Below are 13183 nucleotides of genomic sequence, written 5' to 3' on the forward strand. Positions count from 1 at the left end.
AATAAATCTCAAATAGCCTTTCACTGAATGCCCCAGAGCAGCAGAGGCTCTTGTGCTACCCCCTAAGCAGCACTCACATGTGCCAGTCTGTCTCCGCAACATGAGTGTTTGTCAAGGTGGGACATTGAGACTTCGATGTCGGAGGTAGGAGGTGATCCTCAGATCCTCATTCACTATAAATTTTCTCAGAGAGCTATAAGAAGTACTCTTTATCATGAAATGCACTTCACCATTAACAGTGTAAATATCTGAACAATTCTAAACCAATGAAATATCTTTTTGTTTGCTTTCTAAAGATAGAAAATATTTATCAAACTGGGTGTGCTTTAGGAGGAGGAGGGATTGTGACATGAGAACACTCACAACTCCTGAAATACCACAGATTGATGCAGTCTGTACTCTAAATCACATTCCTCCTCTTCTAAGTTATAACTGCATCACATCTAAACAGAGAGAGATGATAAAAATACTGTTAGCTGGGGTGACATTTAAAGAGGATGTAGAGTCTCACTTAGAAATCAAAGAAAAAGCTGCTGCACTTGCAGTTTGCTTTGCTTTCACCTTCAGTCCAGTTCATCCAAAACCAGCTCATTGTGGTTTAAGTCTGGAGGCTGTGCTGGTCTTCATCATGTGAAGCTGCCGTCTGGTTCTGTTTTCCTAGTGTTTTGGGTCATTATCTTGCTGTAGGATGAAGCTCTGACCAACCAGTCTGTCTTCCTGTGTTATATTATAATATTATGGTAACTGTAGTTCAAAACTTATACTAGGATTGTTCCAAATATAAGTAAGACCAGTATTAGTAGGATGGACAAAAGCCATAAATATTGTCTTCATTGTTTTGCATCAGTACATGTTTTGACATAGTGAAGGCTGAGAATGTATCTTAACCAAGGTTCTTACGTCCTTGGAACAGTAACCCTCTCTTCTGTCCATTTCTATAAAAATATTTGCTCTTTGTTGAAGACCTGCGGGCATACAGGCCCAAAAAGAACATCTTGAATGTTTTTAAATTGCATAAAATGCTTTTATTTTCTTTTTCACAAATATCCTTGAACATATATAGTGCAGAGGGGAGTGTGAAATAAAAAAAAGGAGAGGGTGCACAGAGGGTTTCTTCTAAGTTTATGTTATTCATCGGAGACTGCTGATGCACGGTGTCTGCCCATGTAAGGTTTATGAAATATTGCTTGTTGCTGGCAATAGAAAAGCCCTGGACACTGTAACCAAGACATGCCAGAGACAGTGGACGACAAATTCTGTGATGATAGTGTGATGCATGACTAAATGAAAAGCCCTCCCCTTCCCATCATCCTAAGTACATCTATTTTTTGCGTGGTGAGATAATTATCTTCAGTATGTGGGGTGTTTTCTCCCTGTGAGGCTCTTAGCGGCAAGTTCCACTCTGCTCTCGATGAGCAATTTGTGTCTCAACAATGTCAGCTCTCCCTTTTATACCCGCCTCCTCAAAAGTCGTCGGACTCATTGAATGCACAACACTGTATGTGTTGCCTGGAGCTGTTCCCTTGTTAATGTGCATGAAGTCGGAGTTGAAGCAGTAAAATCCATCGATCGTCTCCTCATTTACTGTCGGTCAGATGTTGCACTCTCCCCCTTTCAGCGAGGGCTTAAATGGCCAGTGAGTCATCCCCCTGATTTCCATGTTTCCATGTTTTCACATTGTGTATGGGTGATGTAAGTTGTTGGTGTGTTCACTGATTGCATTGATCTGCAGTTTTCACATGGCCTCAGGCGAGCTGGATGCCGTTGTTGCAGAGAAACCTTTTAGAATGGTTGCTGGTTGATACAGCTTGACCTACAGGCCTTTGTCACACTGTTAAACCCTACATTAGTTATTGACTCTTCAAAGAGAATGTATTTGATGGCCTCAAGAAGCCTGTAATAGTCAGTGAGCTGTTCCTCTTGGGTGATGTTTTTAGTGGCATTAACACTTTACAAATTGCAGCCAGTTACCAGCACATGAGACTGTAACATCTCTTAATAATAAATCATTTGTCACACGTAGCAGCCAGTGTCAAGCGTTGCATTAAAAGCTTTATTTTTTAGCTATAGTGCAGGAGGGAATTGTGTGCTCAGCCACATTTTGGCAAAAATACAAACGTTTGGTATATACCAAGAATATGGGTGGACAGCAGAGAAGTGGATTATCCTGCTTGAGTGGTTTGAGAAGATTTTGTGGCTGTTTTGATTGTTTTTCCATCACCATGAATCTGGGTCACCATTGGAATCCATTATAACTGCTGTGAATCAAAGCAGACTCGCCATAGCCTGCAAAAGAGCAAGCTAATTCAACCTTTTAAAGAACATCTTTCACATCACACATGAGTGGCTCGTTCTCAGAAAGATAGATTCTGGGAGTATTGTTTTAAGTCCTTTCAGATAGCAGAGTAAGGTCACAGCCTTAGTGTCTTCAATAAAATAATAAATAAAATGACTTGGATGTGCTGTGAGCTTTTCTGCACATTTCTAGATTACAAAATAGTTTAAATAATTTTAAATTTCTCACCCAGGAGAAAGTCATGATCAAGATTTTCTGTCCCAGTTCTTAATGAAGCCATTAGCCAGTGAAGCCTCAAAACTTAAAACCATAGAGATGAATCAACTAGAACTGCAACTAACAATTATTTTCATTATCCGCTATCACAGCAAAAAAAATCTGTCCACAAACAGACAGATATATAAACAACTGCCAAAGTACTCAAAACCTCCTGTATGGTAGGTCCTGCTACAGTAGGTGTCTCCAGGACCACGTTTTGCCATCATGACACACAGAGACACACATACACATACACTCACAAGGTGAAAACAATACCAGTAACATGCTGTTGCTGCTGGTAACAGTGTCACCCTTTTTACTTTTTGTTTGTTTGTTTTTCAGAACAGTTAAATGTGTTGTTCCTTGGGAAGTTTTTCTTGTAGAGTGTTACTCATCTGTCTGTCTTACACACATTAAATGGCCAGTGTGCTTCCTCAGAAGTACTTGTCTCATGGTTGAGTAGCAACATTTGGACATTTCAACATTCATACCCACTTCACAGCATGATTGTCCAACTGTAGAGTGAATCTTTGATGTTCCGAGGGTCAACTTGGCTTACAGACAGCAGTCAGTAATAATACATGCAAGAAACCAAATACATACACACAAGTCTACAGATAAATACCCACACCACTGTTGTTACAATAAACTATCAGAGAGCAAAGACAGAAAGCAGCAAGAGAAAAGAGGCCATGAACCCGGGAACACCATAACACAACCCCCAGCTAGTAACAAGCCAAATCACATTTTATTTAAAAAGCCAATAGCTGGTGGAATAAAAGACCTCATATGTGTTTGTGTGACCTCTAGGGAGGCAAAACCTCCAATCTGAAGGAGGCCAATTAAACTCACTCTGTAGAGGATGCTGGGAGTCCAAAATGATGGCCTGCGCTTTCTCTACAGCTCTAACCTGATACAGATGGCAGAGATGTTTAGATTTACACCAGTGACTTTCCGGCACACCTTCTTAATTTTCCCCAGCAAGTTTTTGTTTTTCAGGCTGAGGTTACCAAACCAACAGATGACAGCAAACGTCAGAACTGACAAAATAAAAGACGTATAAAACACTCTCAACAGAGACTTTTCTACATCAAAACTTCCCTAAGAAAAAACAACCTTGGTTTGCCTTTTTATAAATAAAATAGCTGTTGGCATCAAAGATAAGTGTATCATTTTGTATGGCTCTCAGGTATTTATACTGCTGGACCTCAGTCACAGGCTCTCCTTTGGTAAGGGAAAGAGGAGTAGGACTCCTGCAAAAGTCAGAGAACATCCCTTTGGTCTTGTACAGATTCAGTTGCAAAAAAAAAAAAAAAAAAAACAACTGACAAATTCTTCTACCACTGGGCCATGACTCTGTTCCTCATTATGACTGAATGGCTGACTACTACAGAGCCATCCGCAAACTTGAAAACATGCCTGTCTTTGTAATAAGTCATTTGTGTATAACACAAGCGGAGAAAGAAGCTGAGTTGAGGTAAAAAAAATAATAAAATAAGATGGATTTGAACTTCTCTCTCTAGCCATCTTTTTTTCCATTTGCTACAAAAACTGTTTGTGGCACTTTCTGTGTGTACAGCCAAGTGCAGTATTATGAATGTAGCCCTGGAGAGAATGTATGTAAATGTGCACCATTAACCCCATGTCTAAGTGCCGCAGCCTTCTTATTTGTTGACGCAGTCTGAGCTGAAATCACGACTGCTTGGTTTGATGTCACTTGTGTTGTGCGAACCCAAATGCAGCAGAAATGTCGTCACCTATGATTCAGATTGATTTGAGGCAGTAAAAAAAAAATACTAGTTTTATTTTAGCTTATTGTTCATTCCTTCTTGGCCTTGATAAGGGGATGATAAGCTGCTAAAAATAGAGCTGTTAGGAGGAAGACTGAGTCACAAGTCCTCAGAAACTACAACAACATCCTGACTTTCAGGATATTGGAGTGAGACTAATACAGATCGACAGCAGTGTGGATGTTTAAGGTCCTAACTTGTACCACACCTCCTTGTTTACTAGTGCGGCCTTGTGGGCAATCAAGGGACAAAAAGATAAACTGGTTGTCAGTAAAGCTTGTATAGTCTAGCCACTGTTTTCTGGGAGTGTTATTTAAACTTCAGTGTATTATTTCTGGAGAGAGTGGCTTCAGACACTACCTATCCACCTCACGCTCTTCCAGAAGGATCCATTTATGGATTTGATTTTCCCTTTTGTATTAAGAACAGAGGGGAGTTTGGTAGGGTTTGGCAAGATTCCTTTATCAGGCTTTGGCTGCAGCCTTCATGATTTAATAATGTGTCATTGGCTGGCCCTTCCCTGAGTGTTTGGCTGATGACTGAATAGGACAAGAGTAGGGTAGAATGAGATGTGGCTAAAGACAATGCTTTCGTGGACCTCAGGGATGCACAGAGAGAAGTGGTGAATCACCCTCCTCCACTTAACTGTACAAACTGCTACAGACATGAATGTCGTTGATTCCAGAAAGTTCAAGCTTTGGCTGATGAGTTTGGTTTCAGAGAAATACCATCATTTTTCCACCGGTTGTGAAAAAGAAATAATGAAATAAAAACACTTTGTAGTATACTCAGAACTACTCAGAACAATTGGAAAGCTGTGCAAATAACCAGAGAATAACCAGATGTACAGTATAGTATCAAAGAGGGTAGTTTTGTGGTAGTCTTGACAATAGTCTGTTCTCCACACAATCATATATTACATTGCATGAATCATGTAGCACTGTCATTCAGAGGGTCTCAGAATTATCTGTGGGGCCCTGGCATTGCCTGCTTCTAGTTCCACTGGTAGTGCTTTCAATTATTTGTGTGTAATTTGAACTAACACAACCCAACCCAACATCCAGCCCAGCATTTCCTGCCGAGCTGTGGTACTATTCTGGGAAATGGTTCAAAGACTACCAACTCCACTCAGGCCCAGTTGGTGTTAGCTGAGGATGAAGGCTTGCACGCTTTCTGCCATAAATGCCTTCTGAATCAGAATCAGACCACTGGTTGCCCATCAGGGTTCACTGAATGAGAAGCAGAGTAGCCTCAAGGCCCGGGGCGTCATGCTCCACTGTAAAATTCATAGTACCCCCCTCCCCCTATGTCTTTCTCCATTAGGGGATACACTAAATTGCCTTCAAAGGACGGTGTTTATACAGGAAGGCTCCTTTAAAAAGCTTGTGAATTGGATACAGGTACCATCACGTTGGTTAAGGAGGTTATGGACGTCAGTGTTAGACTGCTGCTGATCGTTCCTGCCTGTTTCTTAATAGCCTAAAGCCTGATTCACTCATTAGCGATTTCTTCCCTTCATATAACTGCAGGGCGTAGCGCAGAGTCATTTCTCAACTTGTGAACTAAAACCACTAATAGATATCAGTGACACGTTACCTGTTGAGTGCAGTGTCAATCTAACTTCTTCCAAAACTTAATGTTGAAAATAAAGTTATTTATTAAGTTTCAAGAAACTTGAAAGCGGTGGACTCTGCTTTTCAAATTGCATTCTTGCACAAGGGATTCACAGGAAACAATGTGTGTATGTGATCCAGTGTTACTGTTTAACACTTAACACTTAATTTTATATCATTGATACCAGCCTCACTGCTTATGTATATCTGATTTCATTTCAGTGGAAAATAGAAGGTGTGCCGGGGTTTTTAAACATAAAAACGCATTGAGGGTTTGGAATTACTTGTGTTCAAATTCTGTGTTAAGTGTTTATTGTCACAAGTTTCCTCATACAAAGAAATTCTTCCTTTGGTGTCCACTCTGAATGCTGTTTATCAGTAAGACAACATGAGGGAGAAAAAAGAAAGTAAATAAAATATCAGAAGAACACCAAGTACAATATAAAATATAGAAGAAGTGTTAGGAACAAAATATCTGCGCAACAACAGAGTTGGTACATCAACACTTGCTGATTTATTTTCACATTAAAAGCCTAGCTAAAGAGGGAAAGCTGCAAGGCTTTTAATAAGAAAACCTGTTGAGTTTCAATCATGGTTAAGAGAAAAGTACAACAGTTTATTGTACTCATGTACTCAGTGCAGTGACTTTATAGATATTGTATTTATTAAGATAAACACGGAAGAAGTCAAATTGAGAACATGGGAAATTAGAAATAAAGTAATGTAAACCTGACCCAGAGAAAGGCCTTGTTCTCCCTGCCATTCTGAATATACCATTTAAAAAAAAAAAAAAAAATTATGTTGTTTATATTCTGTGCATGCCTTTATTTGGGAACAGCCTTTATTTGTTTGTACACTTGGGATAGTACCACTTTATCATTTAGTATTTAGAAACATATTAGCTACTGCTACTACTCTCACAGGCTGTACAGTACAGGCTAAATTTTCTTTGACCTGAACATCACTGAGAGAAGTTTAGAAACATGTAGAAGAATTAAATCCGGTTTCAGCCTGCTCTCTGTTGAAACCGGGCTGGTTTGCTGATATAGACTGCGATATTGGCACTTTACTGCCTCTGGCTGCAACCCCCAATCTGCGGGTGTTTCTGACAAACTCTGATTTTTATGTGACAGGAGACACAATATCATCGCTGCAGCCTTAAGCCCCCGCTTTTCTGTATTTTTAAATTCTGCGCCACTGCAGAATGCAAACTTTTCGGTAGTGCCATGTTGACATATTTTTATTCTGACATTTTGGTATATTACATATAATGATGCACTTCCCAAAAGATAAACACTGATTTGAATGAAATCTGAGTTGTGTGGCCGTCCTCCGTCCAGCTGTGGTAGCCGGCAGGCAGTCAGACTACTGTACTTTTCTCCCACTTGCAGTAAATGTATTTAGAGGAGATTACAGATGTGATCCAGACAAAAGAGCAAACTCCCTGGTACTGTCTGACTGGTTGTCTGTAGTTGGGCAGAGAATAGATCTTGAGGTTGTAATCTCTGTGGACACAGGTAATCACATTGTCACTTCCATCAGTACACCAGGATGAAAAGAAAGCAAGATACCTTGTGGTGTTATTTTGGGTCATTGGTAGAGAAAAATATCTTTTCCTCTTCAGCTCCTGCAGAAATGCACCATTTCATACATAACTCTGACAAAAGCTCCTTCACCACATAACACGCTGTCAAATCAATACTGGGAGGAAAAAACATATAGGTTTTTCAGTGGAGTGTGCACAGAAGCAACTGGTGCTGTGATTTTGTTCATCTAGATCTGACGAGACAAAAGCCTCTTATGTTTGTCTGTCAAATCAAAGAGTTTTAACATCCGCATCCAGATTTTCTCCAGGCCCGGTCTGTTCAAGTACGCTCCTGTTTAGCTTTGACATTCCCGAGTTTGTGTGTTTGCAGTGAATGAGAGTGAACCTTGCCCAAGAAAACACCAGGAATCTCAGTTTGTTAGGTGCCAGTTATGTCATGCATTAATGATGTTTAAATAATCTTTAAGACAAGACTGAACTGTTACAGTGAGCTCATGGGTTCAGAATTCAAATTTCATCTAACATCTGCTTCTGCAGATATGATGAACCAAAAAAAAAAAACAAAAACCTATGACATATTCCTGATGTAGCCTGCTGGAGTCTGTCTGAACAGAAACACAGAACATGCCCACAGTCTGCTTTATACTGTAACACTGCTGTTCAATGAAAGTCTCACATTTTCAAAGGTAAAACTACTGAAATTCCAGAACCACTAGAAACTCTCTGAACTTTTTTTTTCTCTTCTTACATTTTTTTTAAATACACAACTAAGTCTGAATATGCCTCACAGGCCCTAAGGCCATGGACATTTGTCAGCACATGAAAGCAATGTGCTTAACCAAACTTCAAGGAGAAAAAATTGGAAAATACCAAGATTAGGCTTTCACGTCACCAGTAGTACAGTGGCTGTTGTCAGGATCTGCCATAGCCTGTTGGAGAGAATCAGTCTCAGGTTGTTCTGAAAGCCTGTGAGGAAGGAGAAAACAGAGCAGCGCAAAGGAAAGGAGGATTTGTTGATCTAGTTGTCTCCTTTCAGTGTACATTTATTAAAGCTAATCACAGTTAATTAGCCGAGCGGAGCAGTCTGCCATGCCTACGGTGCAGGAGTCCAGCTGCCATGCAGATAACAATGCCAGCAGCTCTGGGCCCTACACAGCAAATCAGGTGCGGCTCCCCCTGGTTTTGGGATTCATTCTTACTGGCACCAAAATGAGAGACCCCATGACTGCTGGACTGAACCGGCTTTTTTATCAGATTGTAGCACATTAGATGGTTGGTCCCTTCTAAGGCTGTCACTTTTTCAAGAAGTCAAGTTCAAACAAATTCGAACTAACAACTTGTTTGAATGCATCTGAATACAAAACTGACAGACCATAAATTTTGAATTGGAACAGTTCATTACAGTTTGAATATTTCTCCCAACTCTCCTCCAGAACTTCTAACTCATCTAACCTAACACTGTTGGCTGTTACAGGGTCAAGGCTCCTGCCTTTGCTGTTATTCCCCCAGAGTGTCCCACAGTTGACTCTTAGGTTAAGTTGAATATAACGCATCGTAAACTTCTGCAATGTGAGGCAAGTTTAAATAAATGCTGCCAGCTTATTGTTTTGAGAGGGATTTGATCGAATCAATCAGGGATTCGACTGGATCACAAAAATGTGGGTGTGCCTTGACGGGACTGTTGGCCTCCACTTTACACCTCCTCCACCTCCTGCTGTTAGAGCAGGAGGTGGAGGATGTGGGGGGAATACATAAATCAAACCACAACCTTGCTATGATACTGCTCTGCTACCTATTATGTAATGTAATGTAATGTAATGTTATGTATGTATGTATGTAATGTAAATGGTTTTACATTAACTGCTTCACACATCCAGTCTCGATAATTCTTGATTTGTCGTCCTACTTGGCAGTTATTTGAGTTTTAACAATAGATTCAGCACCTGACATCCAGACAGAAAAGCTCCCTCTGTACCAAGTCAGCTCCACAGGCACACAGAGCAGCAAGCTTCTGCTGCAGTCTCTCTCTCTCTCCGTTTCTCCTCTTGTGTTGTATTTTTACAGGCTATAAAAGCACCAAAGCACAAAAGGCCTCCTCATCAAGTTTGACAATCCTCTGGACTCTGCCAGATGTTTTATAAGAAATGAAAAACATTGTGTGAAACATACAGTACAAGTCCTGCCCTGCCAAACGCCATACTGCTCCATGGCAGCCAACTGTTGGGTTCATAATGTGAGATTACATGGATGACTGAGTTTGCGATGCTGTCAGTGTCACAAGAAAACGGCAGAAGTGTGTTTTGTGTCAGGCGCACATGCACAAACAGGCAATGCACACAGAGGGTGCTGTGCAACTTTGGGTTGCTTGAGTCGTTTGTAGGTCAGTTTAATCTGACAGAGGGTACTTCAGGTTTGTTTCTGCAAATCTGTGTGCATGCGTCCAAGTGTGTTCATTTAACTCATCAGGGGGTTTGTCCCATTTGGAGTGTTTTGGCCAACTTCATTCTGCTTTGTCTCCATGGGAAGAGGTCAAAAGCCAATATAGAGACACGAGTCATGGCTTGTTTTGCACTCAGGCCAAATTGCCTGAGCACTGGCCTTCTTTGAGGAGCCTGAGTGAACTATTTTTGCTTGTAGCATAGAGGTCAGGTATTCTAATAAAGATAAAATAAAGCTGTCAAGTTGTTAAATCACTTCTAAAACAACTACCCTACTCTTGATGTTCCAGGTAGGACTGGCTGATATAGACCAAAAATCATATCTCTGTATTTTTAGGCCGAATGATGATACATGATATACATTCCCTGACAAAAGTCTTGTCACTTCGTCTGGGGTTCTTTTTTATACACACCTGGGAATGTGTTGATTACAGTATTTGTCGCAGGTGAAGCTCTAATCTGTGATTGGTTGAATCATTTAAAGACACGACAAGACTTTTGTCCTTGCAAAAACAGATGTTATGGGCTTTACCAAGCTGTGAACATCAGGACACTTTTTGACGGTTTCATTTTGCACCCAGTTATTAATGTGAAAGCCCTTGACATTAAAATGAACCATTTATTGTAACAATTGATTGATTAGAAATAAAGTTATATGCCGTGTCCTTATGCGACGTGACCTCTGTCAATGACTGTATATCTCTGTATTTTCAGTCAAGTGTGCCGAATGTTCAGTTGTAAGTTAAAGCCACATGTGAGATGTCGCAAGCGCTTTTATTAAAACAGGCTGTGATCAAACTAAAACTCAAAGACAAGATTTCCTTCCCTTTTTAAAAACATACAGCTGCAAAACATGTAAATGAAAAATTATATAAAATGACAAGCCTGTATTAAATAAAAGTGGGGCCTGTCTCTGAGAATGCTGCTTCAGCTGTTTTCAACTACAGTAACCTGACCTGTACATCTCATTTTTACAGATCAGGTCTTCTTGAGTGGGGGCAGGGAGTGTGAGAGAGGAGAGATGGAAACACTGGGAGAGCTTTACGGAATAAACGGCTCATTTAACACAGCATCAGGGTATATCAATATACTGTCTCGTGCTATATCTCGTGAAAATCTTTTGATATACCGCCCAGCTTTAGCTCCAGTCAGTGTAGTTTATCCACTTTTGATAGTTTTGGAAACTGAGGCTCAAACATTGATAAAGGGTAAACTGTGTGTCTGTGGTTCTGGGAGTGAGAGGGTTGGCTCTGGGTCGCCAAGAAGAAAGCTGATGTGAGTCTGGGGACAAATCCCTGAGACCAGACTGCCGAGCAAAGGAAGCGTCTGTGATAGTTTGATTGTGGCAAAAATCATGAAACTCCCTCAGCTTATCAGAGCAAACTGTGCAGACCTGTAATATCAGGTACACTGAAATGCAGCATGATAACAAACAGCAATAACTGTACAAATTAAAAATATGTCTCTTGAGTTCGGTCCCATCGGTATATCACTGAACATTTACATTTCCCACCATTTGTTAGAAGACTTACACCCTACAAAGTTTAAAAGGTCAGTCTTGACCTTGGAAATGTTAATTTGACACAACATGTTACAAGCTTTGTCCAACCATATCTGTGACTCTTCCTCACAAGATAGTGTTTGCTCAGTATTGAGCTCCTTAAACAAAAGTTAGAAACTGGACCTTGAGTAATGATTATTTGGTCTGCAGACTGTTGTGTTATGACTGCACTGTTTCTATTTTTCACTCAGTCACATTACTCAGCATTTTAAGACATAGTGAACATGCGGCTGCACCTGTTGAGCAAAAACTACAAGTCAGTTTGGCAGTGTCCTTATTGGCTTTGCCCTCAAGGCTGTTGTAGCCGTACAATGAAAATGGGGCCCCGTGGTTTTATCATAGCGTCCAATGTATTGACAGGTATCAGGATGGTGCTGCTTCTGGTGACCTACCCTTGCAGATTTAACCTGTCTTAACTGAACATACTGGTAAACATGCTACAGCCCATACCGAGTCCCTGCTGTCAGCCAAATATGTCTGCCAGAGTATCCGACGCACAGGGATCAGAGCAGTCGCAGTCTGAACATGTTAGCTTGGCTTCCTTGCCTGAATGAATGTGATTTGAACACTGACAACATTGGACCTATTATGAGAGTATTTGTCCTCATCTGTGTTATTTTTTCTTTTCTTACAGGAGGAATGCTTCCTTAACCTGGAGGCTCCCATCAGTAGGGTCTGTGGTTACGACACACCTTTCCCCCACATCTTTGAACCCTTCTACATCCCAGACAAGTGGAAGTGCTTTGATGCAATCAAGAGGATGATCAACTACTGAACCCCTGTCAGGTAGAAACATCAGACAGCTTCCTTTGAAGCTAATTTAAGAAGAAACATAACGTAATTTTCATTCACTTAGTGTATATTAAAGCCTGTCAGCGACTGCCCTATAATTTGCATTATTTATTCCAGTAATGTAGTCATGGAAACATGAAAAGCTGACTTAACTACAACCTCCCATCAGTAACAAAGAACTGTCATTAGAGAGAAAACTTAATTCCATTTAAATTTTGTTTTCCTACCCTACTGCTAGACATGCAGTTTATTCTTATCCAGACATCACAGGCTAATACACATTCAAGGCCCCTTTTTCAGACATAGTATCACTTATCTCTAATGGAATATGAGTAACCAAGTGGGATTGCATTTTATTTCCCAGCTCACATTGGTTTTAATCTTTCAAAAGGAATAAATACTAAATACAAAAAAAGAAAAACATTTGCAATATGCCATGTAGTTAAAGAAGATGACTGTAGTTGCTGTTTGTATACAGGGAAAAAACTACACAGAAAACTGTGTGGAGCATTAAACATGCATCCTACATATTAAGGTGCTGTTGCAACTTTGGGCAATTACTGACACTGACATACCATTTAGCCATTATATAGTTATAATTTAAGTGTTTGGAAGTCATGCAACACGTTGCCAGTCGCCAGCAGCAAGAGCTTAAGAATACCATTAAAGGATTTATTCAAGATGGAAAAGTCAAATAGAGTTAAAAAAAAAAAACTGAGCGCAAAAAAAAAAAAAAAATTAAGGCACCACTCCAAAAATAGAGTACTGCATGAAGTTAGTGGAATTAAGTGAGGTATATGAGAAAAGATTGGTCAAAATCAATGCAATAGAGATTGAGGCATCCCAAGCTTTTGTCCCAAGTGTGGGTCAAGTTCCAAAAACACTTGAG

General features: G+C 40.2%; 1 protein-coding gene across 2 annotated transcripts in view; it reads left to right on the forward strand.

Moving 5' to 3' along the window:
• Positions 1–13183, forward strand: part of bckdhb (branched chain keto acid dehydrogenase E1 subunit beta) — a 69221-nt gene that overhangs the window by 35900 nt on the left and 20138 nt on the right. For both annotated transcript variants that reach the window (XM_041044676.1, XM_041044674.1), the window contains exon 10: positions 12137–12288. In XM_041044676.1, coding sequence (XP_040900610.1) covers positions 12137–12277 — 141 coding nt within the window. In that variant the 3' untranslated portion in view covers positions 12278–12288. The remainder of the gene's footprint in view (positions 1–12136; positions 12289–13183) is intronic.

This window comes from Toxotes jaculatrix, chromosome 8, assembly GCF_017976425.1.
Source record: "Toxotes jaculatrix isolate fToxJac2 chromosome 8, fToxJac2.pri, whole genome shotgun sequence".
Lineage (NCBI taxonomy): Eukaryota > Metazoa > Chordata > Actinopteri > Toxotidae > Toxotes > Toxotes jaculatrix.